This window comes from Styela clava, chromosome 7 (assembly GCF_964204865.1).
Source record: "Styela clava chromosome 7, kaStyClav1.hap1.2, whole genome shotgun sequence".
In the NCBI taxonomy this organism is placed as follows: domain Eukaryota; kingdom Metazoa; phylum Chordata; class Ascidiacea; order Stolidobranchia; family Styelidae; genus Styela; species Styela clava.
Genome location: NC_135256.1, coordinates 11461826 through 11475219, shown reverse-complemented (window position 1 = coordinate 11475219; position 13394 = coordinate 11461826). Strand labels below are relative to the sequence as shown.

At 34.1% G+C, this 13394-nt stretch overlaps 1 protein-coding gene across 1 annotated transcript in view; it reads right to left on the bottom strand.

Annotated features, from left to right (window-relative positions):
- Positions 1 to 2670: 2670 nt before the first annotated feature.
- The window catches only part of LOC120328987 (ubiquitin carboxyl-terminal hydrolase 9X-like), a 53455-nt gene continuing 42731 nt past the window's right edge, over positions 2671 to 13394 (bottom strand). Inside the window, exons 39-53 of the mRNA XM_039395585.2 lie at positions 13203 to 13331; positions 12995 to 13122; positions 12503 to 12724; positions 11888 to 12018; positions 10872 to 11001; positions 10660 to 10790; positions 9672 to 9829; positions 9123 to 9288; positions 8373 to 8532; positions 7768 to 7917; positions 7273 to 7473; positions 6457 to 6631; positions 5277 to 5375; positions 3986 to 4114; positions 2671 to 3581 (exon numbers count right to left, since the gene is read on the bottom strand). Of these exons, the coding sequence (XP_039251519.2) occupies positions 3528 to 3581; positions 3986 to 4114; positions 5277 to 5375; positions 6457 to 6631; positions 7273 to 7473; positions 7768 to 7917; positions 8373 to 8532; positions 9123 to 9288; positions 9672 to 9829; positions 10660 to 10790; positions 10872 to 11001; positions 11888 to 12018; positions 12503 to 12724; positions 12995 to 13122; positions 13203 to 13331 (2163 nt within the window). The 3' untranslated portion in view covers positions 2671 to 3527. The remainder of the gene's footprint in view (positions 3582 to 3985; positions 4115 to 5276; positions 5376 to 6456; positions 6632 to 7272; positions 7474 to 7767; positions 7918 to 8372; positions 8533 to 9122; positions 9289 to 9671; positions 9830 to 10659; positions 10791 to 10871; positions 11002 to 11887; positions 12019 to 12502; positions 12725 to 12994; positions 13123 to 13202; positions 13332 to 13394) is intronic.

Below are 13394 nucleotides of genomic sequence, written 5' to 3'. Positions count from 1 at the left end.
TGACCTCGTGATTTTTTCTCCCAAAACTAAGCCCATTTTGAAAATAGTGTGCCGTTTATGACTAAAATGCTATTTTATACTTCTTGTATTTTGTGCATTTATAGTATTTTTATTATTCAGCGCAGACTTCAATTTTTAGAGTTTTTAAAATGCGAATTTACTAAAATAATAAACTGACAGATATTGTCGCCTCTCATATTCCGTATGCCGGTATAATAAACATAAGGCGACCGTAGAAGAAATACACGAATATATATTTTAGACTTTAGAGGCTTCAAATCAGCTTTAAATTATATCTAAGCCTAGTATATGAAGCATTTCAATCTGTTTCAACTATTCACTTTGTACTGATCTGATTTTTTCCTCGATTACCATTGAAAATGATTTCTGTTTTGACCTAATAAATATCGACAATACTTACCATGCACCCTCAGTAGATAGAAAATTGGGGTTAGTCGCGTCTTATAACCCAGGAATGCTATATGATTGAATTGTGGGTACCACTGTCCGCAATCTTGGATGATATTGGTTCTGATTCATGTAATAATTTGGTGTCGTACATTTTATAATTTCTCGAAGATTATTTACAAAAATAAATCAATTTTCATAAATCAACGTTTTTTTGAACTTTTCAACTCAATCCACTTGTTTTGATGTAGTTTTGGTAAATTTCTTCTCTCTTTTTTAATATTCGTTTGAAATTATCCAGATATTTGATTGTAACCAATATGAATTTGGATAAATATAAAAGTGCACAAAATAGTCATCAATGTTGATAAATTTATCTTATTCTCTCGTAATAAATTTGATCAAAACATTGGTGTTTTGGGGTAAATTCATTTCAACTTTTTGTGTTGTTGTTTATGAGTGTACATGATGTTTGTCATTAAAGACATCTACGTATAGTTTGGCGCAGTAAAATCAGTAATGATTTTCCAATCAAATACACATTTTTTAATCTGTTAGTGTAATGAAAAAAAACTAAAATTAAAAATCTCTATTTCGGCTTTCGATTCAGTTTCATGCATATAACTAATCAGCGATCCTGAACTATATTGTGACTGCATCATGGTATAGTAAAAACATATCGGTGAACTTGATCAGCGCGATAATCGAAAGTTACGTTTGGGGTCAGCGGATAAAGAAATACATCTCAACATGGGTGGGAAAATAGCGACATGGCGGAACCCCATATTTTACAATTCGAGACGAAACTAACTGCTAGGTATTCACAGATATATCCCAGTAAATTATACGTCTAAGAAAGTCGTTACGATGTTTAGCGATTTCGATTAAAGGTTGTAAGAGCATTATTGTGTTTCACCTAAGCCCCCATTTACTAGTTATTGAGCTTCGCTCATGATATTTAGTAAATATGACAAAAGTGGTTCTTGTTTTCCCGTGTAACACATTTGCTATTATACCTATTCCTTTGTGTATGCATTACAGATGATATAAATCGATACGTACAATAATATCGGTGACCGTACATTTGAACCCATGTACATTTGAACCCATGCGTATATCCACGGGTTCAATCTATATGCGGGTGCTAAAACCCATGGGTTAGGGTTAGTATGGGTTTAACTATCCGCGAAACAAAAAAAATTCCATAGGTGCAATAGCATACAGGTGCAATTGTCATGGGTTCAAATGTACGTGGGTTCAAATGTAATGGAACCAATAATATCATGCCTACTTATACAGGCGCGTCGGATTTTTGCTTGCGACTTGATCAACTATGTTGGAATTACACGATGTACATATAGAGGCTTTTGTTCAGTTTATTAATTAACTAGGCGTTAACCACACTAAGGAACGCGAATCCCCGCGGTTAGCGCATGGAATCGGCGAATATGTGATTCATTACCACAGAAGTAATTGGTGTTCCCGTAGTATTCGTACCAAGATGGCGCACAACTTGAACATAGTATGTGTACCAGGTTAGCAGGTTGTGCGCCATCTTGGTACGAATACTACAGGAGCGCCAAGTAATTAGCTCATTCAACATTTACAAAATCTTCTGGAAAAGCATCAACTCCAAAATCTGACTGTTTAATAATTATTACTATTACTGGGCATTTTCGATTACCTAAGATTATTTTTCGAAACGAATGCATGGAAGGTAATTATGTAATTTTCTTACTGAAATGGGTCATCCAGAGACGCATAAAATACTGAAGACATAGAATCTACCATTCAGACAGTTTGCCGAGCGTTCATACGCAATAAAAAACTTATTTCATCGATAACTCACTGGGAAGATAAGAGTTTAGTTGCATTTTCACAATAGGACTTCAAAAAATTCAGATTCAGCTCGACGTTTTGTGAACAAAAAAAGCAAGATGGTGATTGGAAATTCTAGTCTGGACCGATCCGAATAATTACAAAGAAATAACACCGATGTGTCTTTACTCCAATAATACTGGTTGTATATATAGTAAAGTTCATAAGCAAATCGTGCTATGGCTGAATAGCCAAGAACAAATCAGAATCTATAGAAGAGGAGACATTGGAACCTGCAACGAGATGATATTTAATTGTCAAAGCCGACATAGTTTGGCCTATCACATAAATGTTGCGCTCTTCTCATCAGATCCATACCTACGAAATTTCTCAAAATACATTCAGTTGGATACCTACCTAAAAATTCTAAAATCGTGCAAAACATCGATTTTGACAGGCATATATTTATTGAAAAACAAAGAATTTGACAACATGTGGTCCATTTGTGAAACTGTAATTGGATAAACCATTCACATTTGCAAAAATTCTGTGAGACAGTTTTCCACAATGTGAAGAAATATTAATTGTAAAATCTATCACATGGAAAAACATTTTAATTTACCAAGTTCTTTGCTTTGGAAAGTAACCACAATCAGACATCCAACATGCATGATATATCGATTATCATGTCGTTATATCAAGTTACTACATAAATTTTCTATTCCGCAGCGTACAAGGATTACCATCTATTCATTTAGAATTACAGCAAAAAATCAATCATAAATGATAAAGCCAACCGAACTTCTATCTTAAGAAAAGTGTTTGTCCACACTGATATAGATTAGAAAATAGATCTCATATCTTCAATGTCGCACAACCTGCCACTTTTTTTCAGAAATATTCATGTCATCAGCCAATCTAGCCATATAAAATATACATCAGTTATATATATATATATAACAATGCCAAAAAGAAGTTCTTAGAACTGGAGCAAAAGCTGAGAAATTACGAGAAAAGAGACAATAATAGGAACTATACAAATTTGATACACACAATATCAGAGTCTTCATAGTGTACAAATACGCCAGCACGCAAGACCCGTATTCAATTCAATGCGATTCAATATCAAAGTATGTACAGAAATGTTCGAATCTTCGAGTTTGGAAAATCCGAACAATCGTTTGAATCAGTCATAGGTGCGTAGTATAGCAAAGAGAAAATAAATGAATACTTTAGAATACACAGTATATGATAATATCATATTGTTTTTTAATGATGTAAAATAAAACTGCTTTCAATTTTCATTTTGTATTTTCACTTCCATCAGGTTGGTCTCCAGTAGTAACTTCTTCCTGCTGTAATGCAAAACCATGGATTTTTTTTATCTCACACATTTAGAAAAAAGAATCTACATTTAAAATTTAAACATTTTTGTTATTTGAAATACCAACCATTGCCAGCCATTTAAAACAGGAGTGTGCAATCTGCGGCCCACAAAGAAAAATTGTGCGGCCCACGGATAAGTGCGAATTTTAAATGGTGTGCGGCTCGCGAAACGAGTTTTCAATAAAGTTGGATTTGGTGTGTGCAAGTAATTCCAATTCCTTTGAGTTGCAAAGCCTATACCCGAGTCAAAATTATTATCTATGCATATGACGTTACAATGCCCTAACAGCTAGCTTGTGAGATGTGAACAACGCATGTCATATGATCAATAACTAAAATTTTTGTGCCTATTCGGGAATGGTTGACTTTCTACCTTAGGTTCCCCCGATACAACTGCTTTAGTTGGTAAGTTGATATTTGCTGAAGAAGTTGATGGAGTTCCACCAGAATGAAGTTCAATTTGTTCAGTTGTTGAAGTTCCCGATGTTCCTGCTTCTGATTCCTGAAAATGATTGAAGCTTTTTGTCAGTTATGTATCAATCAGATGGATACGAGGCAAGGATTGAATAAAGTGGAATACTAGAATTCGGTTGGAAACCGAAAACTTATCGGTCGGAGGTTAGGGGATCCCCCAAAACAGTGGTCTCACTCCATAGTGACACCGTGTGTCCCATCACTAATTAACTAATAACTCACTAATTATACGACATAATCCATCCAAAATCGATAGGCTCCTGTTCCTAACTATGATGAATGCACATGCAAAATTTGGAGCAGATTCAACCTCGCTTTTGTGAGTCATCGCGTGTATCTAACAGACAAATACCTACTTAATACCTACCTACTCAACATACTTACCGATCTTAAGATCGATAAGTAACAAGTATACTGGTAATAAAATATATCTGATTCAGTTTTACTTTTTTTAGGGAATATTCAGATCAATGCCCCGAATCCTAAAAATGAAGTCACCATACCGTTTAAAAATCCCAGGTTCACTACAATCCTCATGCACATGATATCAATCAAGGTAGATCTAATAAAGGCAGGTAATGGCAAAAAGGAAATCATTTCGATCCTTTCAAAATCAGTAGCTCCTTATATAACAGGAGCTATCTGTCTGAATCATGTATGGAGCAAAGGCCCGAAAAATCTACTCACAGTTCATCAACTCAATTTGGCCAGAATTTCCGCGCTCGAGAAGTGTGTGTACCAATATGGAAGTAACTAATTTTGTTCTGTCTATTTTACATCAAGTTGTGTAAAGGAACTAAAACCTATGGGCAGAGGGATATTCACTTGGCGGCCATTTTATTTTCGAATGACATAATCAAATTGCTTTGAAATTGGCTACGGTAGTTAGTTTTTTCAACAACAAATCTTCAATACAGGCTGGCCAGATACAAATGACTGGCCAAAACCGTTGGCAGCACCTCTATTTAACATAGGCTTTCTAGTAGTTGCAGGCACAATTCTAACGTCATAGGCATCAGGTATAGGCTTTGCAACACTGAACGGATGCTTTAATTCGTTTCGCAGGCCGCAAACCATTCAAAATTGGCACTTCTCCGGTCGCACACCTCTGAACTACAATATCCTCATGTCATAGCTTACAGACACCTTCATTTTGATCTTGTTCTGAGATTGAAATCTAAATCATGTACCTGATTCTCAGCCTGAGTATAAGTTGTACCAACAGTAGGATCAGACATTGGACACGGATCAGTTTCAGAATCTTCTACATTATCAACTTCCTCTGGTTCCTGATAAATAAGAAATAACATTAAACTGAAGACCTAGTCGATAGCGCAAAATTTTTTTTGACCTAGTCGATAGAAATCTTTCCTACTCGTTTTAAAGGATCAATAAACTATGTTTTGCAGTTATTTTAAATAAAAACATGTTATTTATAAGTAAAAGGTATCAGTTTTCATATTTTGTATAGTTGAAAATCTCGTAATTCTATACTTCGTAACTTTGTTTTTGATAAATGAAAATGAAAGACATCCTCCAAAAATAAGTCTTGATGTTATTTTTAAAATCATGAATAGCGAATATTAAAGATAGATAAATCATGCAAACTAGCATTATGCCAATCAATCATACGGTTGAATAAAAACCAAATTTTTTCAATACAAAGTCAGTCATGCCATCATATGACAACTGTCTCCCAAGTTATTGTTGCCTATAATTAGAGATGTGCACTGTATTAAAACTAGATATGCCCATACATGAGTTAAGTGTGGTATAATAATTTCAGTTTAAAGTATTCAAAGATTGTAAATTTAGGAAATATAATATATACACAGTAAAATCTGACAAAATATCACAGCTTCACTACACGAATTGCAAACGGAAACAGAAAACTCAACCATCAGTAGAGATTACACGAGACCTAATGAGCTGTTTATCTTTCTTTGATTCCTTTGCAGTGGTGGATCCTTAGGAGTATAATGCAATGATGCTGTTGCAGTAATAAAGATGACTATGTAATGTGAGTTTGAGAGCCTCGCTGCACACTAACACAAATGTATCAAGTCCATGCATCTGAAGCAAAAAACTGGCTAACTAAGACCATACCTGACATGGAATGGTAACTAGACAAGAAGCCGTGGTTCGCCATATGATTGGGCCGTTCTCGCGGCTTTCATCTTCCCATGATATGTATGTAAATCCTATCCTATTCTATTTAGTAATGTTACCGAAACACATTTGTGTTAGTGTGTAGCAACACCCTAAAACCGCTCCTAAATATTTTTTTACACAAAAGCTGAAATATTTATTTGAATTCAGTTAAAACTGTTACTTTCAACATTCCAATTCAAGTTAGGTATTGTTGCTTACATCTTCTGGTAGAAGTTGGCAAGCTCTTTGCAGTGTTAATCTAGCACTCGGAGATCTTTCTAAGAAATATCCATTTGAAGTTTCATTGGACTGAGCAGGGGGAGACCAGTTATTATAGGAGTATTGCATTCCGCTACCAGATCCATATGTTCGTCTTTCAAGTTCATCACCGAGCCTGAAATAACAAGAAAGCAATGCTCAAATATATAGACACGAAGATCAAAAACAAAATTTTTCATCAACAATTCCCCGAAAATTGTATCCTGAACGAAGCTGGAATTGTGTAACAACGACGTTAACATAACAGTACTTGTATCAGGGTGCGGGTAACAGTGCCCGGACTGTCCTAGCTTCTCCAGGTACTGTGACGATGATTTATGCTTCCAGTTTCAACGAGAATTAAAATACCAAATGATCTGGTACCGCAGTTTAACGTGATCTACAAAGCATTTATCTTTCAACTTTCACTAAGCACTAGATATGCTGACATGCAGTAGCAAAACTGCTACAAGTAGTTTTTAATTTTGTCGAGGTAACCACACACAACAGCAAAGTGAAAAATGATTCCCATGGAATGAATAAAAGTAATAGCCTTCTAGCGGCAGCAGCAATCTTTAATCACCGAAGATTTCAAAGCAATTGGTACAGCACTTAAAGAGAAAAGTGATTTTGTCACAACAACAGTAATGATAACAATAGGGATAAGAAAACCAACAATTATGACAAAACGATCCACTGACACTGTGAGACAATGCGACTCTCACACAACCACAAGAAAACGTTAAACCCAGACTCCGTTAAAACACTTCAACCTACCATTCGACTGCCCATGACCATTTCTTTTTCATATCTCCATTATTCATTAAAAGCTGGTAAGCGACTTCACAATTTGAGAACAAAACTGTCAAACTTTTGATGCATTGATAAGCTCTTTTGGCATAGTGAGATTTTGAACGTTGTATTGTAGCAAACAATCCATCTCTGTCATCTGGTATTCCTTTCAGAGCATTGATAATTCTGTGACAAAAACCCATTTATAAAAACAAGCAAATACTTTCGTACAACTTCATAATTATTATTTAGAGCAAATTTTCATTTGATAAATATATAATATCCGAAAACCTAAATTGAGAGTTTGATACCCCAAATTCATAAGATGCCGAATAGTTTATGATATTATGTTTATTCAACTCAATATCTACTTTCGAGACTGCATAGGTGAATTGGGAATTCTCTGTCTAAAATAAACTTTAGAAATTTTTGGCCAAGGGCACCTCTACACTTTTCATAAAAATACATAGCATTCATTACCTTTGAGTTTGCCAGCTATCTTGAATCATTAGAACTTGGAACAGTAAATCCAAGAAAGGTCGAAGTTCATGTGTGTAAGAGAACGATACGTGCCATAACAACTGACTCAACACAGCTCCAGAGAATGCTGGATTCTCCCAACAACAATATCTAGGATAAACAAATCGGTTTTATAATTCTTGAAGGTAAAAAAATAAGTAAACTACAAACTCAGAAATTCGACAAACCAAAGTAAATTGAACGAGACAAAGCCAAATGAAATGGTCCAGGACAAGTGAATAAGCCAAAGCCAGATGAATAAGCCAAAGCCAAATGAATAAGCCAAAGCCAAATAAATAAGCCAAAGTCCAATAAATAGGCCAAAGTTGAATGTATTAGTCAAAGCCCAATGGATAATACAAAGTCAATTGAATAAGACAAAGCCCAATAAATAAGCCAAAGTCAAATAAATAAGCCAAAGTCCAATAAAAACCCCATGTTGACCACCTCATCCGGGGTTAAACAATTGAAAAAAAACAGATAGAAGTAAAAAATTTTGGTCTTTTGAAAATATTACTCTTATTCAGAGTATATATTGAAAACACGAAACAAACCATAAATAGTACCTCAGCAATTTTACAGTATCATCGGCAGTGTTGTTGTCCTCAATAATTTTCTTCATATAATTTTTACTTGTGAATAGTTTTTCTGCAACGTTAGCTTGCAACTGCATAAGTGGTTGTTTGATTCCACGATCAGCCATTGGCATAGGTAATGGTCTGGTTCCTGTAACAAATAATTATACCTGTCCACAATGTTGGTCAATATAACACCCATGTGTGAATAAGCTTTCTTCTGGTTAGACCAACAAGACTTGTTAGGATACGATACCAAATTTTCAGGTATTTTGGTGCTCCCATTTGGTCACAGCCTTGGATTTTGCCCCATCCTATTCGTTGACGCCTTCTTGACGTCCAATAAATCTCTCTTGATGGACAAAACGACAATACAATAATTTTTTATCAGTAAAAATTATAAACTGGCAGCAAATTTAAATTAAATAATTCCATGTCTTAGCATCAGCATTTCAAACACACTGAATAGCAATGTCATAAAAAAAGGTAATAGGAAGCACAACTTTGACTATATGATAACCAGACAAGATGCTGTGTCTTGCTATATGGCTAAGCCATTATCATTATCATCTTTTCTCTATTTTCGAGAATAAAAAAAAAATCCCTGTATGAAAATCATTCAACAATGTATTTCAAAGCAAACTAGATAGAGATACAATTTCGGGACCTCTCATTTTAGGACATCGAATTAATCCAACTTTTGCAGTGTGATCAAATTCAAAAACAGAAAACCATCATTACCTGCTTTAGAGCTGTGATAATACATTGACACATCACAACAACGAATCAACAGAGAAACAACAGCATATAGCTTTCCCAGTTCAGCATATTGATATTTGATTGGAGGACCAGGACCTTCATCCAATGCTACTTTCATCAGGAGATAGGGAACATCCATTTTCAATAACTGAAAGTTTTAATGACGATTTTATAACTAAATAACATCACTTAGGAATATGTGACAAACTTAGTATAGAATGATATTCGGTTCATGGATAAAATAGAAAAATGATCATAAGACAATTTTTCGCTATTAGCGGAAATAAATGAAAAAAAACAGCCTAATTTCAATACCAGAAAATAAGTGCGCGCTAGTCATTAGTAACTAACCATATAAGAAGAATACAAGAATGGCGGCCATGGCAGCATTTTTCAAAATTGAGTTGAAAAATCAGTAATTTTGACCTAAAATTTATGATCAATCACAGACGAAAAACATTCAAAATGAATATATATATGTATAATTCCATTTTGTTGTGTTGATATTTGAACATTATGAATAGAACATACCTGGTGCTTATTTTTAGGACCAAGATTAGCAAACATCAGGAAAAGTGAAAAATATTGAGTCAAATGTCGACCATTTTCCGCAACTTCTTTATGAAGAAGCAATAATATAGAATGGAGTATGTAGTCACTCAACGTAAGCTGCATTTGTGGCTCAGAAACTGAAAATCAGAGAAATGCATTCATTATTCTGAAAGAATCTTTCACTGTACATAATTTATATCATAAATCACCTATCGTAGTTATTACCAAAAGTAAGGATAATAACGAAAGAGCGATGCTAAAATATATTAAAACGAAGAAATTACGGGTATTCAATCTGTCACAGTAAACAACCAGTACCACAGTTCTCACGACTTCGCCTGACCACCAGATCACGAACAGCCACCAGGTGCACAATTTTCAATTTTGATGACACCAATTTTTAATTTTGATGTTGTGATGCAAACAAAAAACGAATTCCTTACAGCCCACAGAAATTTTTGAAATAAATAAAAGTAATAGCATTCTGGTGAAAAATACAATCTTTCACCACTGGAAATTTCAAAGCAATTGGTCCAGTAGTTATGAGAAAGCGATTTTTTTATAACAACACCAACAACACAATAACTTAACAATCCACACGCATACTTTGTGTCCAATAACTGTTGATAGTTCAGAAATTCAATAATAAAATATAGAGTGATAATAGAGCATAAATAGCAAAAACTTTTTGACTTCGACGAAGAAAATTAAAGGCAGAAATAAATTGGGAAATAATCTTGCTAGGTTGATAATCTTGAGGAAAGGAAAAAAATGTAATTGAGTTACAAACGTGCATTTTCAAAATTTTAAAATTATTATTATTAAAGGTTATTTTTCAAATTATTTCTCTGGGAATGATTCTGGTGACTCGTAGAGGAATTTTATGATGATTTTTGTTCCTAACAGTGGTATATATAAATCTGGATTCTTTGTTTTATACACGGTTGCGTAATTTAAAAATACTCACAGCTTTGACGAAATATCTCAGGTGGTGAAACAAACCCATCACTCATTGTATAATGAGCTAAAAACACCAATAATTTCGCAAACATGGCTCGAATTTCAGTTGAAAGACTTTCCAATAAATATTCTGATATTCTGTAAAAACATTGAAGAATCCATTTATGAAATTGCAGACAACATTACACAACGAAAAAAAAAAAACATTTTCCAACGTACCTGCTTGGGTTACTGAACAACACATTGTGAATAAACCAACTTCTTGTATGTTTTGAACATTGCAATAATATATACAATGTTTCATACCAATCAATTGCTGCTCCACGGACAGTCTTCTTTGTATGAAGACCTATAAATAACAAAATTATGTATAAAAGTTAGGTGAGGTCACGAGGGGAGGAGAACCATGGGGGGTTTTGAACCGCTTGAAAAAAAGTTGACTATTCAAAGTGATTCATTTTCTTGGTGCACATTAACACATTTTGTCAGAGCAAAGCAAGACTTCCTCATACAAATGTAATTTAAATATTAATTTGTGTGAGATTGAAACATTACAGAAAGATGGTATTATTGTGTATCATGACTTTTTAATCACTTAAAATAGTTATACTCACTCTTGCTTACATTGTATGTACGTATACACACCCATATGTATCCATCAGAGCCTAAGTTTAGAAAAGCGGAAAGTTTTTATAAAATGAAACAGATAGTAAGCCAACATATTTTATTAATGGTCTTGATCTGATTTCTATATTTTCCAAACCAGTGGAACTCTAAATTTGTCAAGTCTCGCGCCCACCTCAAAAATAACTAGCTAACGATAAGCTATAAATAACAAATAGTAAGGCGAAAGTATGTCTTATTCAAAAAACAGGTTAAAAATACGTGGATGGAACGTAAATATCTAAAATAAAGAAATATAAATATCCAAAATAGGGCGGGCAAAATCGAATATTACAAATTTTTTATTTCTAATGATCTTCACGTCCCCTCAAAATATTGTCTACGCCCACCTTGTGAGGCACACCCAACCGTTTGAGAAACACTGATCTGAAGAGTATATTCAATGATATAGAGTAGATCGTGTCAATATTAATTTATCTGCTCATTATCCAAATTTCCCTAATGTGGCATATATCTTGCTTTGTTTAGGGATACAGCTACAAAATTAATATAAACAAAATAGGATGATGTTTACGTGTTACAATGCAGACAGAGCTAAACTTTCCATTTACCTGTTGTGAAAAGAAACTTTGCTGCAAGCTGGGTACTGATCATTGCAAGTTTTTCTGCGTCTTCTTGTAAGCCATGAATTTTATCCGGAATGTAAAACTCATTGTTTATTCTGAGCAATCTCTGCATGAACCTAATATGAAATAAATTGCGATACGATGACAATACGTGATGAACCATTCCCTATAGTATAATTAATAGGAAAGTGATGCTACCATGTATCCTTGAAGTTGGAAATATGGTCTTAAAATGATCGTAATAAATGTTGAATTACAGAATTGTATTGTTTAGGTTTGGGATTCTGAAAATTTCTATAAAATTATCTTAAAATTATTGGAAATGCTTTTTGATGGATGATGGTTACAATAGGCATTAAATTTCATATCAATTTTGAATTGAATCGAATACATGTTTATCAAATCTTGTCATGACCTAGTTGTCGGTTGGAAGCTCGAAAACCCAAATCGCAAGTCGAGTGCATGAGTGCCTCGAGTCGGTCACTGAGTTAAGTCTTACTGGCAGTTAGTTGATGACGATTCTGAGTCCGTCCGTTAAGCTAACTCAATCGAGTTGAAAAACTCAACGAAGAATGCTTTTATTGGATCAAAAGTACTTACGTAAAATACTCCGGACTGAATTGCATTTTATTATGCATGAATTCAATGTTCTGATCTTGAACAAGTTGTTCCACATGTTTTGGAAGTTTGGGTCCATTGAATGAAGATCCGAGTGATAGGTCATGCAGACTTTTACTCAATTCATACGATCTTGTAACATCAACTCTTTCATAGAATAGAAGGTAGGCATTCCACCAACGTTTCTGTCTTCTGTATGACATCCTGAAATCATGAGAATTTGAGGCACTCAAATTTTTGTTTGCCTACTTTACATCAAGTTGTGTAAAGGAAAGGAGACCTATGGGCAGGGGGTATATTCACTTGGCTAACATAAAAAGTCCCCAAACTCGTAATAGAACTAAAATAAGGAAAACTGGAATAAAATTATGACCTAACCCTGACCTGATACAGATACTATGGGAGTAACGAATTTGATACTAAATTTATTTAAACCTCAAATGATAAAAATTACAGTAAATGGAGTTAGAATACCTTTTCATCATGTGATCAAACACTTCACCGACGTATTCGCCACCAAAACATTGATTTTTCAATTCATCGTCATCAAAATTACATTCTTGTACATCACCATCATCAAATTTATACCATTTATCGCCTCGCTAAAAATAGAATTTTGAGAAATAATTTTTCATAATCAAGGAAGCTATAGATAACTATATATATATATGGTATTTGTTACCTTAGATCTTTGTAAAATATACGAGTAATAATGTCCCCCACTTGCTTGTCCACTATGAACAACAACACCCACTAATCTGTATTTTGTTGGCACATCTTCATCTGCATCATCCATGTTTTCATCAATAACCTGATTGATAAAGAATAAAACATAGATATGGTGGATTGAAGTATTATTTTGTTGAGCGTTGCA